Source organism: Zonotrichia albicollis, chromosome 16 (genome assembly GCF_047830755.1).
Source record: "Zonotrichia albicollis isolate bZonAlb1 chromosome 16, bZonAlb1.hap1, whole genome shotgun sequence".
NCBI classification, from domain to species: Eukaryota; Metazoa; Chordata; class Aves; order Passeriformes; family Passerellidae; genus Zonotrichia; species Zonotrichia albicollis.
In genome coordinates, this window is record NC_133834.1 from 10,064,771 (window position 1) to 10,085,563 (window position 20,793).

Sequence of the window (20,793 nt, forward strand, 5' to 3'; positions counted from 1 at the left end):
CTCCTGGGCCAATCACTCAGATGCTTGTACCTCTCTCAGTGAAACTCCTGCATAGTGCACAAGCATTGGGAAACATTTCCCTCACCACTTATCCTTTTGTGGGCAGCACTGATAATTGAGCACCATCTCTAAATGATCATTAATTCTGTGTGGTGGCTTTGAATAAATGTTTTTCCTTTATTGCTGCAGTTAAGAGCCTTTGAAGATATTTGGCTAGGCCTGACAGGAACTGCTGCTTCCTCATCTGTCCAGAGCCAAATCCTGGTGGAGGGGATTATTGATCAGAAAGAGAAAGTAAAAGTAGCTGCTTCAAAAGGAAAGGAGTGTTTTCAGTACTACATGGGGTATCTGCAAGGTATGTATGTATCTCACTGACCGTGCTCTCAGCCACAGGACTTTGGCTTAGGTCATCCTGCAAACACAAACACCATGGAGCTGGACTTGGTGATCCTGCTGGGGCCTTTCCATCTGGGGCTATTCTGCAACTCCCAGTGCACTGCTCTGAAAAGACAGGAAGAAAGTTGTGTCTCTACTCATTTCATTCAAGCTATGATCTTTCAGATAAAGAAAAGCTGAAATTTAAAATTTGTTACAAAGTTCAGTTTGGGGCACATTTTTGTATTATTACAACAGATGGTAACAAAAGACAGGATTAATTTCCTCTTGATTTAACCATCTTAAAGTTTTGTGCCCTGTTTAAAATAATAATTCCAAATTCAATAAAGGAAATGAGAGAGGCACCTCCAGAGACTGACTGTACCACATGTTGGGGCAGCTGTGAGAGCTGGGATGTGTGCAATCCCTGCCTGCAGTGGACTGTCTCACAGCAGTCAGCTCTGACTAACAGAGAGGAAAAAAAGGCCGTTGTTTCAAGTTGTGCCTAAATTCTAGATTAGTAAAATGAGGTGAAATGAGCTGCAAGAGGTGGGGCTCATCCACATTTCAGCTGCAGTTAGAGCTGGGTGCAAACCAAATAGGTTTGGTGGTGTCCCAGTTGTCTCCCAGCCCTTGTTTCACTTATGGATTTGCTATTCCACCCTTCTGCAGCGAAGTTTCTCTCAGGTTCATGTCCTCACCTCTAAGTGCTATGATGTTTTTGAGATTAGGACCATTAGTTTGTGAATCACTGAAGTGAGAAGTTTGTAGAAATGACTCAACTCAGCTCTCTCAACCCATATTCTACGTGTATCCTGCCAACCACTTGTTTATGCTCATCAGTGCTTCTGTAGAAAAGACGTGTGTGTGGTGGGTGGAACTGACAGGCTTCCATTTAAGGGCTGAGCAGTTTTGAAACATCTGCAACAAAGGACACTAAAGTGAGGACTAAAGCAGAAAAAAAGGCCTTGTAAATCGGTATGACCTAGAGATTTAGATTTACATTAATCCAGTGCTTCCTTTGCAGTAGCAAATCTGTGTAATTCATTAACAAGCCACACAGAAGAGATCGAATCCTGATACCGATCTAATTGTCTCTTGTTAATCTCTTCTGTTTTGTTTTTCCCTCCACACCTAACACACTCAAGCTCTGATTGATCACCTAAGTAATTAAAAACTGGCTTTGAAACAATGTCTGTCAATGTTGTTCCTGTAAATGAAGGCTCTTTTTTCATTCCTTAAGGGGATTTGGAAGAAGGAGTGGAAGTCAGTGCTTGTTCTGATGGGAAACACAGGGCTGCCATTAACACCTATCTCATCATCAATGGTAAAAGGCAGGAAAACGTGGGACAAGTAACTCTAGCAGCTGCTAATGGAAGCTTGAGTTTTCTGGCCCATGGATGTGGGGATCCAGTTCTTAAGGCTGAGGTGAGACCCTTGAGTGGCTGTTAACTGCAGCGTGATTTCCCCAGAATTTTATTTATTTTGATGGAGCACCTGCCATGCAGGCGAGTTGGTGAGTAACCGGTCAAAATGATGCAAAGTTTTAATTATTTTCACGTTGATGTGAGAAGTTACCACGGTGAGAACTAAGAAATTCAGCCATGCCTAGAGATAGAAAATACGGGACCTTCTTCTAAGGGGTGGATCCTCTGAGGAGGGTGAGTAAAGTGAGAGCAGCAGTAACTGTGCAGCCTGATGGTTACAAAACTAATGATCAGAATCCTGAACGTACTTTAATTAGGGAGAGTTTCACATACTCTCTACTTGGGGAAGGCTTTTTGCTGTTTACCGTTTGTCTTTTCTGTTCCCTTGTCTGCATTGAATAATGCAGAAGTAGTTTCCCCTAAGAAATGTGAGGCCACTGTGGGTGTTTGCCGGCCTTTAAACTGGTACAAACTGTGAATGATTTGGATCCAGCACAAGCAATTTTAAGTAATGAATTCAAGGTTTTAACAATCTTCTCACAGAACAAGCTTAATGAAATTGGGAGCCTTTTGAAAACCACACTGAGTGAGAAGATAAAGAAGTTTGATGGACACCTGTGGAGATTCAGGAGATCAGTAAGTGTCTGTACATGATCTGTGAAAACACCATGAAGTGTTCACGCAGCGTTAGTTAAACATCATTATATTGCCTGCAGCTGTTTTGTTTTGCTCAAACATTTCGGTGATTACTCCTGTGCTGACCTGTACACAGAGACAAAAAGCGTTTAATGTATGGTGTATCTCTGCACCAACCCTGCAGGGTCAGAACTGCCTCGCAGTGACGCCAAAGCTTTGCTTGAGATCACTGTGTGTTTTTAAATCGCTTTTTTGGAACCACTGTAGGTGCAGCATGTTGGTTTCCTGTCTGAAGCAGCTGGCTGGCCTTCAATGGCCTTGCAAAGGGCAGCAGGACTCCTGCACAGCGGGGCCACGGCTGTCGCCCAGGTGTGGAAGCAAAGTGGAATTGGGCACGTTCTGAGAAGCAGGATCCCACTTTACCTGGAGAAAATTCAAGATGTTGTCCAGCAAATGCAGAACGAATTACAAAGTAAGCAAAACGGAGCAAAGCAAGAAGAGGGACAATGTCAGTGCAGGTCAAACCAAACTTCAGTGTAAACTACAAAACATACTGAATAACACAAAAGTTTCTATTTTGATCTAGGAAGAAGTGCTGAGCTTGGCTCTTAGTGTACAGAGTGAGAGCCTTGATGCAATAAGCTCTAAGAAGGCTCTCTGTGAGCACCTCACTAATGAAATCAGTGGTGAGGCTCTTTCTTGGTCACAGGAGGCTGGGTTCAATTGGATGAGAAGAGAGTCCTTAATTCCTAAGCTGAAGTATTTCTGCTAACAGTTCCCTGGCAAGCCTTTCCTCCCAAAGGGCTGTTCATATCCCTCCTTGAGTTTTTAATGCTTGTACTAATTGGATTTCACTTGATCTGTTTCTTTCCAAGCCTATCCAGTAGCCACTAATTCACTGTTCAGCTGGACTGTGGCCCATACTGAAACCTTTGAGAAATGTGGTCAGCTGGAATTAGCTGTGAGAACCTTCAGTTCTCACAAGGGTAAAACCTCACTTAGCTTGAGGCTATTCCCTCTCAAAAGTTAAATTTGGTCGATATACCATAACTGAAATCAGTTGTGACCAAACTGTCCCGTTGCTCAGCAGCAGTGTGTTTATAAGGGGTCAGGGTCAGAGCTAAATGGCTCTTTCAGTTCACAGCAGTGCAATGTCCTCACTGCCATGGAAACACCGCTGCCTCTTGTACTGTTCTGTGCTCCCCCTTCACTTCTGCTGCAAGCTGGGTGGGAACAAACAAGCAAACTGCCATTTGTACCAAACCAGCTAAGGTTGTCTCATTAATGTGCTTGCTTCAGAGCCATTAGCAACTTTGAAAGATGCCTACTACGATGTAACCTTGAAGCCACTGGATGAAGTCTGGAAAGAGAAGACAGACGAGCACATGAAGAAAATCCTGGCTTTCTTACCCAAGATTGTAAAAGATGTGTGGCTAATGAAACCAATTCAGATGGCATTAAAGGTTGTGAAAGCAGGCTTGGATATGGTTAGTATAACTCTGTTCTCCATTTCCAGTTCAAGGCCTACAAATTTAAGTCAGCTTTGAACTACGGATGCACATACACATTTTTGTTTATGGAATTAGTGCAGTTGTCTTTCCACATAATAGCTTGTGCACAGCTGATTTACTGTTCTTGCAGTATTTGTCCTGCTTTGAAAGAGTACTTTTCCACCTAAAGGAGATGGAAAAGTCTTCAACTAAGTCTGGTTGAAATCACAGCAGCAGTATCCTGTCATTGATGTAGCTTTTACTTTTCTTGCATAGAGAGGAGAAATTGTGATTCCAATAAACAAGTGTACAAATATATCTAGGCTCTTCTAGTTGAAATGAAAAGCATAAAAGAGACATCATGAGGCTAATTTATATTATTAAAGATACCAGTACTTTCTAAACTACTGAAGCACATTAACTTAGTGAATCATTGCTACACTTTAAGTCATGTTATTTAGGAGGAATATATTTCTGTCCATTGGTGTTGTGACTAGAGTCTGTCCTCTGGGTATTATTAACCTCTACATGACAAGGTGCTGTCAGACAGGAGGTAAATGCAAGAGACACTGAAGTAGTATTTTGCATTTCTTGATTTAAAACTCATTTGCAAGTACTGACCCTGCCCTGAAGTCACACTGAAATTGCTTTTATAATCTGTGACTCCAACAGGCTACCCAGCAGGTGCTCAGGTGGGCAGAGGCCACGTTTTCCAGAGCTGTGAGCAAGATCCGGAAGCCCTTGCTGCACCTGTACAGTTTTTCACCCAGGTAACTGGTGGCTTTGCAGGATCCCTGCTCTGGGCAGTGCTCTAAAAGGATGTGTGCACAGTTACTCCTCAGGTCAGTGTGCAGCTGAGGGTTCTGGACAGCCACCCAACCACTCTTTGCTTTGGTCACATCACATCCTAATGTTTATTGCTGTGGGCTGCCAGACCCACTGAGTTCGAAAGGAGCTGCTGGGCAGCAGGCAGGGTATCAGTAACTGATAAGGGGCCTGAGGTGACAGGGGAAGTGCAGCTCCTGGCCAGAGGAGGGTTGTTTTTGTTGCTCTAAGCAGACTACAGTTCTGATGAATATTTCACTTCAACATTTCTAATAATAAAACAAGAGCATTTCATCAGTTCAGCAGGTAAGGGGTGCTCCCTTTGTATTCTACAGGAACTGTTCAGTGGCAGGAAAGCTGCCAGTACTACCTAAAGCAGACCTGTCCCTGCAGCTGGCAAATGTTACCACTTACCTCATTGGAGAAAAACTGATGAGGCCTCTGCAAGACCTCTACAATCTCAACATCCTTGCAGAGTACTATAGAATCAAAAGGAGGATGATGGAGAGCCCCTTTGAATGTAAGCCCTTTCAAAGTGCTGCTTTCTTTTGTACCTGGGTCTATTTCCACTGTATTGTACTGTATTCTAAAATTTGTATCTGGGATCAGAGTTTACTTAGAGATGGTCACTAATTAATAATTTTCTTATCAACTTACAGATAGTCTTTCTTGTAAGATAGTGATGATATGTAGAACATCAACCCTCTGGGCAAAGCTGGCAGGCAGTAACACTGCTCTACTTAATATTCATGCAAATTTTGTAACTCTACACCTCCTACTCTGGAGACTAGAAATAGCAGGTGGTATTTATCTGCCTTATCCATATGTTCTTGTGAGCTGATGCTGTGGTGCACTGCCACTCTCACCTGCTGGCTCTGTGTCCTTGGCACAAAGGCTTGGAAACTTCAGCTCTGCTGCCTCTAGGATGAGCAAGCTCAGCCCTACCAAAGCTTCACCCACAGTACTGCCTGTAAAAGTATTGCTGCATGCTACAGGAATGCACTAACAGTCCCAGCTGCCCCTTAGAGAGAATGGCTTTTCCAGAAATCCCTTTTTAATGGTTTCCTCCCAGTACAGAGAGACCCAACAAAGGGCTGTGAAAGCAGCTCCTAGTGACCCAATAATCTTGAGTCATCTATCAGCAGGCTTTCCTGGATTGCAGCTGTTTGATGCACTGATTTAGAAGGGTCATTTTTAGAGACAATTTTTGAGAATTAATATTCTTGTGTTTTCTGCATAAGAATGTATAATGTGTATTATAAATATGACTGTCAAGTACTACAATGACAAATCAAGATGAGCTCTGAACCCTAGTTCAAGTTTATCAGAGTTTTATGGTACTCAGGTAAATCTACAACAAAAAATTAATCATTAAATTGTTTTGTTTCTGAGAAAAGTTCTTTTTGCAGAGCAACTACATTGTAATTAATTAAAATTTAAGTGTAGTAATGTCACTGTAATAATAAGTTGAGAAATTATTTTTAAGAGTGTGACAGCAAGAAGCTGTGTGTTGCATTATGTGCAGCATTTACTGCTCTGTGGAAAACTCACTGATGTTTCTTCTGAAATACCATTCTCCAGATCATGCTATGATAGTTGGGAGCAAGCATCTTGTGACTTTTGATGGAAAAATGTATGATTTGGCATCAAAGTGCAGTGTTCTTCTTGCCAAGGATTTTGTTCACAGTGCTTTCACTATAATACTAAATGAGGAAACTAGGAACTCCAGATCACTGTATGTGGAGATGAATCAGACTGTGATCACCATCTACCCACGACTAAAGGTAGGAAGATCAAGTCAAACATTTTTTATTTTTGGCAAAAATTTTCTTCAGCTGACAAAAAAAGTTCTTGAAATATTAATGCTCAAAATACAGATCAGAAGCACTCTCAGCCAATGGCTTTAGTGTAACAGCTTCTTAAAAAGAAAATACCTCTCCAAAGCAAAACCAGTTTACCTCAAGGGCTGCCTCTTTGCTCTCTGTATATGACAGAAACTTTTCAACTTCCCTCTGACATGGTCTAAGAGAACGGCACTGAGAGGGAGACTTTGTGCTTTTTGCTCTTTCAGAAGTTTAACTCAGCCCTGTTCTTATTCCCTTCATTCTGGGCTAAGTTGTCTCATTGCACCTGCAAATTCACTGTGCTTGCCTGTGACTGAACTTTCCCTATGACAGGTGTGAAACTGCATTTTCATTTTTGAACAGACATCCAAGATGTATAACTTCTCCCTTACGGAAGAGAACTGCCAAGTGCTGGATCCATCCCTTGAAAACAGTACCATGAATTCAAGGCACGGAATCAACAAAATAGAAGTATCTGATCAGAAAGGAGTTTCTGTCTCTTGTGACTTTCAGTATGATCTCTGTACTGTCACTCTGGCTGGGTGGCACCATGGTGAGCATCAGTGATGCAGCTGTTGTCAGCTGTTAGTCATTTTGCTATCTCTCTGAATTATCTGTATTACTGGTAGTACCAGCATCTGTGCTTTCACTTTTTTTTTCCCTCTCTTCACTTACACCCTAGAAATGGCCCCAGGCATTCCCAGTAATTGCCAAATAGAGCATGGAATGCACCATTCCAGGGAGAAGAGCAAGTTGTGGGTTACTGCTGATTCAGTGCTATAAAGCAGACAGAAATCAGAGGCACTGCAGTCAGCCCAGCCCCAAAACCTGGCTGCAATCTGCTTAGAGCAGCTCTAGACCTGCAAGACAACGACAGAGGGGGGCCCAAAACTTCACAGAGTTTTTTGTATACTTGGAATGCATTCCTGTAGCATCCATGTACCCTACATTATTGTAAAAGTCACCCTCCAAAGATTAGCAGAGCACGGATGTGATGTGCTCAGGAGCCCAGGAGCAGCTGAGACACAAGATGGCAATGCAGGCTGGGCAGCTCCTCCACAATAGAGCTGAACCTGCTGGCAGAATAACCAGAGCCCAGAGACAGCTGCTGTAATAGTCCTGCACCTACTCCTGACCATTCCTATTTTACTCCATTTCAATTTTCTCCCAGGTGTTTCAGCTGGGCTTTTTGGTACCAATGATAATGAAGCTGGAAATGAATGGATGGTGCCTAATGGTTCCTTCACTGACAACGTGAAAGAGTTCACCCAGAGCTGGCAGGTGAGGAGTGCAGGGCTGCTGCCAGAGGGCACTGTCTGACACGCTGGGCTGCCTTAGATGAACCAAAGCTCAATAGTGAGAACAGCAGCACACTGCATTGTTCTGCTGCGTCTAGCCAGGGAAAAGGTTGCACATATTTGCTAAAAACTGTTCAAGAAATCCCTACAAATAGGCATTGAATATTTTTGGCCTAGGTAGAGGTAAAACATAGAGGTGGCTGTTGCTGATTTTAGAAGAAACTGATATTGGAGCTCAGTATCTTTGATGTTTTCCTCCTTACAGCACCTTCTCCTGGAATGCAAGGACAGGTGCTACTCGGTCTGGGCTAAATCTGTACATTCACCACTGAAGTTTTCTTTAGAGCTGTTAGTTCTAGCTGGGTATGTTGAGCATCTTAATTTTCTTTGTTCTCATGCTTTACATCTCATCAATAAACAAAACTTTAGAAACAAATCTGTAAGTATCTGAAAGCAAATTTGTTCTCCATCCCCACACCACTAAGTATTCAGACCTTTTTGGAAGGTTAGCTGCTGCTGTCAGTTACTGACTTGCATAGAAAGACTCCTATAACTACCATAAATAAATGTTGTAACAATTTATACCAGTACCATTATAGCTCTGCTTAGTTCATGTATTCTGTCATCAGCTGCAAATCATCCAAATACACAAATGTGCAGTTGTACAGAACCATTTGTGAGTGCAACCTACCAAGTAAAGTAGCCTTAACATGCTCTCAAGTCATGTTGACAGGATGCTCTAGACCCCTTCCAAATCTAATTTTAAGAATCTATTACCAAAAAGAAAAGGAACCAGCATCTTACTACCACAAAGATTTTGTGACTCTTCCATTTATCCTGTCTCACAGATGTCCCAGTTCTGGAGCAGAAATCTCATTTTCAGTCAGTACCTTACTGTAAAAGAGAGAATTGCTTCAAGTATCTTGCTGTGGCAGAGATAAAGTTAATGAGCTTGCAGCCTATGTTTATGATAATGGGGCAGGATCCCAATGTGACTGACCATAGGCACAATTTTTTTTATTGCTATAAATATTAACTTCTAATATACTCATAAAAATACAGAACTCCCCAGGGACACTGAACAAAAGAATCAATTAAAAGCAATAAATAAGAAACTTAGGGTGATCCAGAAGCAGGGCAGTCCCGAGTGCCAGAGGGGCAGAATGGCTGCACTTGCACCATTGATGGGAAGGGCTCACGGTGCACTGTGAACTCTGAGTGCAGCTCGTTCCCAGGAGCTTTATCACAGCCTCTGCATGCACCGACCCTGCACAGGACGTCAGCACAGCTCCAAGCACAGGGCCAAGGCTGCACAACAGGAAGTGACTGAGTGACTCCTGCAGGATGAGGGTTGGCACAGAGTAAACTGCCAGTTCACTTTCCTTAGCAAGTAAAGTAACTACAGTTTACCCTTGCTTAAAGAACTTCTTGGTGGTGTGGTTTTACTGTTCTTTTTTTTAAAGCCACCTTTACCTATGAGTAATCCAGCAAGGGTATGAAGCTTTTCTTTTCTCCATGAGAAAGATCTAGTGAAAGCACAACTTTGACCTCTCAGACCTATACAAAAGAGAACTAGCCAACTGCCTGCTGTGTCAGCAACTACACACCAAACTCCTTCAGTGAATAACAGAATCAATAGCAAAAGGAAACAAGACCTAATCTGTGAGGTGCCTCTCAATATTAATGAACAATAAACATTAGAGCAGGGTACTGAGCTGCCCATATTGCCCTTCAAACCAGCTCACACTGGAAATCTGAAGAACTCATCCTACTCTGATGTGCAAAAAAACCCCTAAATACACCAACTTCAGTAATTCTGTTTTCCCAGGTAAATAAGTGCAGTCTTCTAGAGAAGAAAGAGAAGCCATGCCCAATTACAGCTAAGCAAAACATCTGCAAAGCGTTCTTTGAAGAACCACATTCACTTCTTAGGAACTGCTTCAAAGTTGTAAGTAGAACTTCAGCCAGAAGCAATGTCTCAATTATGTGTCATACTTCCAAGGAGGTCACATAACCATTGCAAGGATATAGAAGTTTAGTTGCAGAGAACTTTAGAAGCAATCGAAACAGCAATCCAGACAGAAAAGGTGTTTTTATCATTATAAATATAAATGGAGTTTTTTGACATCCACAGAGTAGTGGTGTGACTGCATTGCTCTTTGGGATACAGGTCTAGAATTTGGAAAGAGAAATAACCTCCTCATCATGAGGAAGGAAATAAAGGTTTATGAATGGTCCTAACCAGGCAGGGGGGAGGGGACACAACCCAAACCTCTGGGTTTTCCTGCAGGTCCCCCCTAACCCCTCCCTTTGTGCCCAGGTGGAGCCCAAGCCATTCTACACCATGTGCACACAGGACACCTGTGGCTCCCCGGCCCTGGGGGCTGCCTGCAGCTTGGCAGCAGCTTTTGTTCATTTGTGCAACCGGAATTTTGTCCCTGTGGAAATCCCTCCCCAGTGGTAAGTTTCATTTCTTTCATCACCCTGAATATTCTGCATTGCTCCAGTACTTACATGTCTCTGATGCAAGAACACACGAGAAAATAAAACTAATGAATCTGACTGTGGCCATGAGCAAAACTGATCCTATTCCCTATTCCCTCCTGGCTACCTCCCCTTCCTGCTGCTCGCTCACGAGCACACCAGAGCCCATCCACTGCCCACCCTCTACTGCCTTTCTAATGTTGTCCTCATGTGCTGTGTGACAGAGGCAGAGGTACCTGCAGAATACTGTGTGATGCCCCCAGCAGCTCCTCCTCTTGGATACTGTTTCTGCTTCCATCTTTTTTTGGTCTCAATAGTGCATTTGGATTCATTTTAACAACAATACAAAATACTCAGGGACTTATGTTTGTACTTTTCAGTATCTAATAATGAAATTTATCTATCTTTTCAACCTAGAATATCCAGATTATCAATACTTGTGTTTTAATGCAGCTGTCATCCAGACTGCATTGTTAAGTGGATTCCTGGAATATAGCCAAGGAAGATGAAAAGCCTGAATAGAGCAGTAGCACTTGCTTGAAATTTTTATAATTACAATCCTTTCCCACTTCTGTAGTTATAGTGCCAATTTGTGTATTCCAAAAGTGACTGCAGCCATGTGTGTTGATAACTGGAGTTCCATTATTGATACTCTTGCCCAAGTAGTAACTCACTGAATTTTTACAAGACTGCAATGGAAACATTTACACCAAATAAATGGCAGAATCATGCAGAAGAGCTAATTATGCTTTTGCTTGAAATGAAGCACTTGGGTTTACTCATTTTATACTCCATGCTTTGCTAAGGCTTAGTAATGAGAAGAGGGTGGAGTTTATTAATATATGTATTGAAGCATTATTTATTTGCATTTGTAAACTCACTACTATCTCAAAGGATTGATTTGGTGACTATAAACCCATTTGTAGTATGCCTTGAAAAATTTACAATTATTACTTGATTTCTTACCCATTAAGGAAGGGAGTAGTATTTGCAGGTGGGTTTGTTTGCCATAAAATAAAAACCTAGAATAAGAACACTCACTGTGTCTGTAATAGCATCACATCACACTCCCACACACTGAAACAACATTGCCTGCCAGTATCTGCCTGAGCTGCTCAGGTCACTCAGCCCCTCAGCAGGGGATGATCAGGGCATTTCTGGGCAGCAGCTTGTAGGCAGCAAGTGGTTTTAGCTCCAGCAGTTACAAAAACTCTTCAACATATAAATATGAAATACTGAGACAAATTTTGTTAAATCTGAGTTGAGAGAATATTCGGTTGAAAATACAGTTTTAGAATAGCTTGGTAGCTGAATGATTGCAGTCAGCTAGTGCTGCTAGTTTGCATTATCCCATTTCTGAGGAAAAGGATTGGAATGAAGGTGGACCACAAGCTCAGTTAACGAGAACATGCTAATAAAGAAGCAAAATACATTGGGGATGTACACATGAATCAACACATTGAAAACAAGAAATACTTTTTATCTATTTATCTTATTTCATATATCCACTTTTGGACACCCTGTTTTACTTAAATTATGAACCAGTTGAGAACAGTCCTGGGGAAAAAATGGAAGGGTTGAGGAAAGACATGAGTTAAGTCTTCAAACATGCAAACACTCTAAAGAGAAGGAAGCTGAACAGACCAAACTAAGGGAGAATTAGGTTTGACACATGAAAGAGTCTGCAATGGTTGGGTTACTCACACACAGTAACTGATAACCAACAGTCATGACAGCAAAACAGAAAGTGGCTGTCAGCAGAAACAACCTCTGCACTACTTCCTAGAAATTCATGCTTGTCAAGGATCTTCCACTGAAATAGCTGAACTACTCAGACCTCATAAACTTTAGAAATAATGCTGCCCTTTTTCTCCTAAATGTGAATTTATCAAACATGAGAGAACCTTACATCTTTATTTCGGATTAGCGATCTAAGATAAAACCGCATCTAAAATGCTGGAGTACTTTCCCCACAGTGTTTTGATGTCATAAATATATCTGATGCTATTTTCCCTTCAGAGATTTTTTTTTTTTATTATTTCACTGTAATGAGAACTTGCATTACATGTGATTGTACTTACTTATCACTTACCTGGAGTTCATCTCTTCATTTCAGCTCGAGCCAGCTCTGAATGGCAGACAGCAGCCCTGAAGATGGAAGAACCCTTTCAGCACCCAAACCAGAACAGTGATTTTAGGCAGACAAGCTAGAGGCAGGAACAGGGAGAGAACAGTAGAAGAGAGAAGCATTCGTGTTAACTGTGAATATAGTGAAGTATATAAGGTAGAAAAGGAAAGATTTCCACCCAGAACCCCTGAGGGCAAGAGAAATTATTTCAGTATATTGACAAGAAACTATAATCAACCAGAAGAAATCTGACAAGAAAGCATCAGTTACTCTAAAAAAATTCTCCCATTCGGTGGCAAAATTGCCTCTCCACAAGCCTTGAACCATAGCACAAATACACTGAAAAACTGAGAAAAGCTCTCTTCCAGCTCAGATTAGTACAAGTGGACTACTTTGTAAAAGCAGCATCAACAGCCTAGAGTCAGCAGAGATTGCTGACTTCTTTTTCTCCAGAAATGAAACTCCACTGTTCAGCAGTTCTGGAGAAAGTTATCTATCTTTTCCAGGGAAGTGCTCCAACACACAAGAAGGCTAAGATAGAAATAAGATGGGTAAATAATGGAAAGCAGTTAACAATTTTCTTATTTTTATGCTGGTTGATTTTTTCCTTATTAATGTACACACTATTAAATGAGAAACAGCCTTCTTGGTTTCTGTGCACCAGTTTCACATTTTCCCTTTGTAAACCCCTTGACAGTTGATGTGTTGGGAAAAGGTGACCAACATCTACCCTACCCATGAAGTAACCTTAGGGTGTTACTGCTGCTCTTGTGTGTCTCACACATGATGAATCCCTTTTTGTGTTGTAGGTCACTTGATTTAAAAATTGCATCACCTTTCTCCACACAGGGCCTGGAATGCAGCCATTCCTTGGTGAAAGGTAAAGCTGCAAATGCAATGTTTGCGTAATATGCAAACATTGAAATAATGGTGTTGGCTACTCTGACATCATGCTAATAAACATCTGCCTGCCTTAGTTTTATGCTGGAGTACATTTTTATTGATTATTTGTAACAACAAAGTTGCACTGACCTCTGCAGAGAGTTGGCACTGGCTGGGTTTGGCTCACAGAAAAAGCAAGCAGCTGCCTCTTATCTCGTGTGTGCTGCTTGCAGCTGCACTGGCTTTCTGAACATTTACTCTCTAGCTTGATACAAATGAAAACATGATTCCTACACTAGTCAGGAAAAACTCCTGCCATTTTTAGCATTCCCACACACATCAGATGCTAGAAATCAAATATTCCTCTGTAATAATTTTATACCTGCACCCTTGTAAAAAGCCAAAATAGTAATAAGTATTTCTGGAAGCTACAGAATATTTATACCAGTTACTGATTTAAAAAAAACCACATAATTTTCTCCCCAGTCACTGAATGTCTCTTCACACCCCAGCTAAGCACACCAAGCATCTCTGAAAAATGTCCTGTGGTGACAGTTTCAGAAACAAAGAAAAATATCAGCAAGTAGAGGAAAAGATTGAGAAGAGCTCAGTCAGCAATACAGAAATACAGGAATTTAACTAAATCCTAACTGCAGACAACAACACTGAGCTGGCAGCAGACACCAGGTCTCCTCTAAAAGCTGCAGATAACTTATCACTCATAATAAAGAAGCCATTTAACCACCAAAAAACATTTTTAACTGCAGCCATGTCACTCAGTCCAGCGTTTGGTATCTCTGAGCAGTTCCTAGGTTCTCCACATGCACAGGGCTGGGCTGGAAACCCTGCTGACCCCATGGGCTGGACACCCCACTGACCCAGTGCACCTGCCTGCACACAGGGCATGTATGAGACACCACCTGAACTGAGCAGGGCTAACAGAGCCACCATCAGGGGTGAGGGAAAAAAAAAAAAAAAAAAAAAAGAAAAAAAACTACTCCAAAAGACCCCACACTTAAATGAAATGTTCCAGGTCATGTTCATAATTGGAGCTCAGCACTGAATCACAGCTGCCATGAATAAAGCATTATATCTACATGTTTCTGCACTGGGAGCTGTGCCTTTCCTCCCTGTCTGACTCTGCTGTTAATGCAAAGGCCAATGCTCTGTTCACCAAATACCTGCCACAAACACAGCAGTGTCACAGGCCACAGGGTTCTTTGCCTGAACTGTGTAAACCTTTTAATGAACCACTAAAACCATCCAGCCAGACTGTTTTTAACTATGCCTTATTTACTGCACGGTAGTGTCTCACCTGGGGAATTAAAAAATGGAGCCCACACATCACCCTCCTGCCTAACAGAGGAGAGAGAGAGACGGCAGCTCCTATCAGCAAACACAACAGCAGAGACAGGGATGTGGGGAAGCCCATTCCAGGTGTCCCTGGAGGAGGGACAGCAGAGTCCCTGCAGGGCAGTTGCCACCTGCCACCAAACAGCCCTCGGGCCAACTGAGAGACCTTTGTGATTTCTCATGGATGTGAACCTCTGGAGAAGAATCACCTTGGAAAGGTTTGACTGAAGCATTTATCAGATCAATCCATCAGCTTCAGTACTTCAAAACTGGCTTTTATCTCTGCACTAGCCCTGGCTTTACCAGGACTAAACTTTTACTAGATAACTACTGGCAACACTGCACATTATTGAACACCTTGACTGAATTAATGCAACTGTTTATGCCTCAGGTGCATCATGCAGTATATAAACATGTTATATGGCAAATATATACCGTGCACTGCAATCTCATGGGTGTCCCCAGCACAGCACACCCAGAATTCCTGCCTGTGACTGCTGCTGTGAGAGCACTGAGCACACCTGCCCACACAGCTGTCCCTGCAGAGCACACAGCTCCAGGGGTGCTTCCCAGGGCAGCTCTAGTGCTTACAACTCACCTCCAACATGTCCTTTATAGAGAACCCCACGATCTATAAAGTTCACAGAATTTCAGCATATTACACCAACCCCAAAACAGATGTAACAAGAGCTCAGCTTTGACCTCCTCCTCAACACAGGGCTACAGAAGCCCCTTATCCTGCAACTCCTCAGTTACATATTCTGCTGTGCAACAGCAACAAAAATCACAAACTCATGTTCTAACTGCAGAATTTGAGACACGAGGTGAGGAAAAGGGAGAATTCTCAGTACCCAGAAATAAGGCCATTCAGCCCAGCCTTAAACAGCCATCATCAGCCTCTCATTAGGTGAAGTACAACAGAGCTGGGAGTCAAAGCAATCTCCAGCAGCCTTTTGTTTAGAAATACAACGTTCACCCTGGCTACAAGGGTCTTTTGCTTTGAACTCCTAGGAAAATAACTTTTAATATGAACTAGTTACCAGCCAATATGGCAGTCACATGAATTATTTCTGAAGGCTACAGCACTCCACAAGCAGATTTTTTCCAGAATTACAAACAACGAATAAACCCAGACTGCCAAAAGTCTTTATCTTTGTATGTCTTGGCACTTCATCAGCAGGATCTCAAGAGCACAGGACTTCCACTATCCAACTGCCTGTGATGTGATCTGGTTTGAAACTCCAAATTCAGGACTGGAATTATACTCTGAAATCCAGCCCTTAGCCTGCAAAGATCTCAAATCTTTAAAGGGTGCTAGTTAGTTTCCACATGCTTTGAAAACCTAGTCCCACAATTAAAAAATTTAATTACTACAATTTGATTTTCATCTTAAATTGTAGAGCATTCAATGAGAGTCTCTTCTCTTCCAACATGCATTCCTAATTAACATAACTCTATTGCTGGACAAAACAGTCCCCAGTCACAAAGCCATTTCACACAGATACTCCAATGCATTTGTCAGGACCCAAATTCTCTTTAGACAAGATGGAAAATAAAGAGTAGTAACATTTCTGCTTTTTAAGTTTCTGGATGTAATTTCACAGTTTGATTTTTTCAGAAAAGGAATTATAAGAATAGAATACAATTTAGAATGTTAAAAATAACACTTAAAAATAGCATACACTGGAAGAAAAAAAACCTTCAAAAAGAAAAATGCACTTAGGGATAGAACACTTGTTTCTGGAGGTAAAAAGTATTTACATCTTGCACCTGGAGTATCTATTGCAAGGAATCCAGCATCACATCTTTTCATTAACTTCACTTCACTGGAACAGAGGGGTCATTACCACTTTCAGTACTTCAGAAACTAGAGAGGTATTTTAAGTACAAGACACTGCTAATTGTTACCAAGAGACACCTGTCTTACAAGCAGTTTACAAACATGGTGATTACTGAAATAGAAAACACAGGTGAAAACAATTATTTCCAAGCACAGCCTGAATGGATTGAAACACATTTTGCCTTAATGCCAGGTACTGAGTTCACCCTGGTAACACCAGTCCTGTGCAGCCCTCGCAGCCATGAACACCCTGCTGTGAAACACCTGCCTCAACACGAGCCCCCCCAGACAGCAGCTATCACACACACAAACAAACATACAGCCTTTTTAATAGCATGGACATCTTCATCAAAACGTCAGATAGGCACTGCTCAAACATGTTGGTATAAAAACACCGGGAGATATGAACTGTGATTATTATCAGATAAGCATTGGTCCCTACATTTCAGTAAGCCCAGCTTCTCACTGGTTTACTCCAGGAGTGGTTACACAGAATAGTCCAATGTTCTGCACCAAAAAGCAAAAGAAAACAAATTTCCAGTTCTTTTAGGCAGTAAGTAAAAGTATTAGGGGATGACTCTGTGCAAATCCTCCACTTCAAGGTTCCACATATTCTTATGAATGGGGTTTTCAGAGAGATCTGTCATCTTTATTGCTCGAAGAATGGGCTCCGGACTGCAGGACCGCACCACACCCATCACCATTACATACTTCCCTAAAAAACAAGTAAGCATTACATTTCATTAACCTTTGTATTACCATTTAAATTCATAAGCCAAATTACTTAAAACCAAGTAAACAGTGCAAATTGAAGATACTAATACTTGTAAGAAAACTCAAGGAATGAAGATTGCTTAGAACTAAATTTCAGAAAAAGGCTTTGTTATCTGTACATTCACTTCTACGGCACATTCAACTACATTTCCACATAGAGTTAAGAACCAAAAAAACCACAAATTTATCCTGCTGTGTGAGTGGACTGAGGATAGGTCAGAGGACTGAAGTTTTAAGCAACGGGCCTATTTTGTACCACAGTTTCTGCAATACTGCAGACCAACGCTTCTCCATTTGAACTGGCAGTTCTGGTGAAGGGAAAAGAAGGAAAAGAAAGCAAGATAGCGAAAAGAAAAATAGGAGAAGAATCTCTCTCCTTGTTCAGGGCCTCCTGCACGGCGGCCGGGCCTGGATGAGCCGAACCGCGTTAGAGCGGGCAGGGGCAGGGCCCGCTGCCCGCGGGGGACCCCGGCCCGCGGTACCTGCGCTGAGGCACGGCCGGCCCTGCGGCACCTGCTCCACGCCCAGCACGGTGAAGGCGCCGCTGCCGTCCTGCAGCCGGGCCGTGCCGCCTTCGGTGCCGCGCTGCACCTCGAGCACGGTGCCCTGCATCCACACGGCCCGCAGGGCCAGCGGAGCCCGGCCCGCCGCCGCCCGCCGCAGCTCCCAGGTGCCGCCCGCGCCGCGCTCCGCCCGCCGCAGCTGCGCCGCCAGCACCTTCACCGGCGGGCCCGGCGGGCCCAGCGCCGCCCCGGCCATGCTGAGGGCGCCTGAGGGCGCGCAGCCGCTGAGGGCGGGAAGCGCAAGGGCGGCCCCGCCCCTGAGCGGCGGCAGCGCTGCGGCTGCGGAGCGGCCTGCGCGGAACGGGAGCTGCCGTGCGGGGCTGTGAGGGTGTGCGGGTGCGGAGGGCAGGGGATGCCCCCGCCGGTTCACCCGCCCGGTCGCCCTCGGCTGCACCGTGTGCCAGCCCCCCGAGCCAGCGCCCCTCACCTGGATCAGCCCAGAGCCTGAGTGGCCGTCATTTTACCTGGTTCCAGTTCAGGAGCGGCCCCCTTCGTGCAAAAGGCAGTGTGAGCTGGGCTCGGTGCTGGTTCGAGCCGAGGGTGCCCCTGAGCGCTGCCCCCGGCCCCTGCCGGAGCCAGCCCGGCTCCCTCCCTGCTTAGCGGCACCGGGCCGCGCTGTTCACGTGAAAGTTGAGGGAGCTCCGGTTTCGTGAGAAAACAGGAAAATGCACTTGCTGATTTTCCCAGGGATGCTCTTCTGGGGAAATCCGGAGCATAACGCACTGAAACCATGGGCAGTTTAATTATGGGAGACTTGAATTCCAAGTCTTTAACCAATTTATTTACTGTCTGTTTGTATTACGACAGGCTAGTTCACTTTGCTGCAGTCTGGTATTCTTGAAATGTTATGGTTTCTTTTGGACGGGTGGGTTGACATTTCATTTAGAAAGTAAGCCAAGAAATAAGCTAATGAAGAAATAGGAGGATGGAACAAAGACAAGAATCAGGAAAACCAAAGGGATGGCTTCATTACTTTCACGAGTCCTATTACCTACAAAAGTGCAGAATGGGTAAAAATACACTGATTGCAATCATTCTTCTTTAGAAGAGCTTTTGTTCTCCATTAAAATAGGCAGTTACTTTATTTTAAAAATCTGTTTTTTCCTGAGTAGCAAAATACATCAAAAGACCTTTTTACCTACTCACCCATCATGTTGTGAATTATTTATTCAGGTCTTTTTCCTTTCCAAATATATTTTCTGTTTGGAGACATTCTGTAAATGGGACCGTATTCTTTTTATAGTGTAAGGAAGCAGTTAATTTTTTGTTACCACTTACAGTAAGAATAAAACATAATATTGGTAATAACAATAAAAACACTGACATCTAAGCACAATACAGAATCATGTAATCTGGCAATCAAATCATATAGCTTACAGGAATAGAAAGACATTAGATGGTTACTGTATATGAATGCACAATTTGAGCAAGGCTCACAGGAGAATATTTGTAATTTATGCCCTTAAGCTGCAGTCACTTGACAGCATCAATATTTAGTTTCACATAAAAAAAAATTAATTGTGCCAAATATTGATAAAAGTATTGTATTCCTATTTGTTACTGCATAATAGGAGTGTCTAATGCTTATTAAGCCATTAAATCTACAGATCAAGGCAAGACCCCTACAAGAGTGTAATCTTCAGGAGAGACTAAAAGGTCCCTTTTAAAAGATTTGCCTTCAAGAAATGGTGTTATGAGAAGGGCAAAAGCACTGGCAACCTGCATCAAGAAATGGATTTGTTTTCCTAAACCAGAAAATCCTTATCTTTCAGTGAAATGCACAGTTATGCTGAATTATCTGCAAAGCTCTTCCCCAAGACCTGGTGCAGCTCAGCACAGACACATTCTGCAGCTGCAGGGAAAACGTCTGAGGCCTCAACAGTCTGATCTGGAGGTGACCCCACAGTGTCATCCTCTGATTTAAGGGTAGCAGAAGAAGCTCAGCACACAGTTGGAAAAGGCACAGAGTTGGTGGCTGGCAGGCTCTGATTTACACTGGATTAAACATGAGCAGATTTTTGAGAGCACGGAATGCGAGAGTTTTGGTTTGTACGGATTAAAAGAGAAGGAATCAATTTCCTGCCTGCTATTACAAAATGCACCTCACTTCAAAGCAATCCTCAAGGACATTATTCCTCAGGCTAACACACACATGAGATGGTCACAGTGTGGGTGAAGAAAGGTCAGACTACACCTAGACAGCACAGCCCAGATGAGAGCAGGAGTCAGGGCTCCCTCAATTACACTGGCAGGGTTTTGTTGGTATGGTGCCAAGAGAGCTTAGAAAAGAATTTGACCCCAGATCTCTGTGAAAAGAGATTTCCAAAGAAGCAGCAACTTGAAATTTTCTGTTGAGCTCAGACTTTTTTGTGCTGCCACTGACAGTACTACTTAAAATGGAAGCAATTCCCTGCTTCTCTCCCTAATTTTGGTAAAAGGCTGATATTACAGAAGCAGAAAAATACTTCTTTCCCTTGGCCAGGAAGTCTGATCTTTTACAGCCTTTCATTCTACCTGAAAGAGTTTTTAAAAATCCTTCTTTCCAGTCCATTGGCCAATGTGTACAGAACAGGTTCTTCAATTTTATTTCTCTTTCCTAGTACTGAGAAGTTACGAAATGGATTTCAAACAATTTTTAATTTTTTTTCTAGGATTTGGAATCCAAGTAATCATAAAGTTGTTTTTCTTTTTTAATTTTATTTTTAGTATTTTGTATGCACTTGCTTTAGAAATAGATCTAGCTGGGAGCTCCACAGCTGACTGCAAGAAAAGTCACAAAGTGTGGAGCTGAAAAATACATAGATCATAATGGTTATGTCTGAATGGCCCACAAAGATCCATAGAACAGATCTGTAAAAAAACCCTTGTCTCTGG

At 42.7% G+C, this 20,793-nt stretch overlaps 2 protein-coding genes across 3 annotated transcripts in view; one reads left to right on the plus strand and one right to left on the minus strand.

Annotated features, from left to right (window-relative positions):
* LOC106629417 (uncharacterized) overlaps positions 1–14,652 on the plus strand; it is a 73,974-nt gene extending 59,322 nt beyond the window's left edge. Inside the window, exons 62-74 of the mRNA XM_026793850.2 lie at positions 190–355; positions 1,619–1,803; positions 2,346–2,438; positions 2,706–2,910; positions 3,738–3,925; positions 4,601–4,698; positions 5,089–5,273; positions 6,335–6,537; positions 6,961–7,150; positions 7,769–7,878; positions 9,724–9,843; positions 10,216–10,355; positions 12,496–14,652. Coding sequence (XP_026649651.2) covers positions 190–355; positions 1,619–1,803; positions 2,346–2,438; positions 2,706–2,910; positions 3,738–3,925; positions 4,601–4,698; positions 5,089–5,273; positions 6,335–6,537; positions 6,961–7,150; positions 7,769–7,878; positions 9,724–9,843; positions 10,216–10,355; positions 12,496–12,511 — 1,899 coding nt within the window. The 3' untranslated portion in view covers positions 12,512–14,652. The remainder of the gene's footprint in view (positions 1–189; positions 356–1,618; positions 1,804–2,345; positions 2,439–2,705; positions 2,911–3,737; positions 3,926–4,600; positions 4,699–5,088; positions 5,274–6,334; positions 6,538–6,960; positions 7,151–7,768; positions 7,879–9,723; positions 9,844–10,215; positions 10,356–12,495) is intronic.
* Positions 14,653–16,889: 2,237 nt separating this feature from the next.
* The window catches only part of RMI2 (RecQ mediated genome instability 2), a 72,901-nt gene continuing 68,997 nt past the window's right edge, over positions 16,890–20,793 (minus strand). Inside the window, exons 1-2 of one of the 2 annotated variants that reach the window (XM_074552666.1) lie at positions 17,839–18,336; positions 16,890–17,297 (exon numbers count right to left, since the gene is read on the minus strand). In XM_074552666.1, the coding sequence (XP_074408767.1) occupies positions 17,149–17,297; positions 17,839–18,115 (426 nt within the window). In that variant the 5' untranslated portion in view covers positions 18,116–18,336 and the 3' untranslated portion in view covers positions 16,890–17,148. Of the gene's footprint in view, positions 17,298–17,838; positions 18,337–20,793 lie in introns of those variants that run through there. The other variant, XR_012582850.1, reaches the window with a different exon arrangement.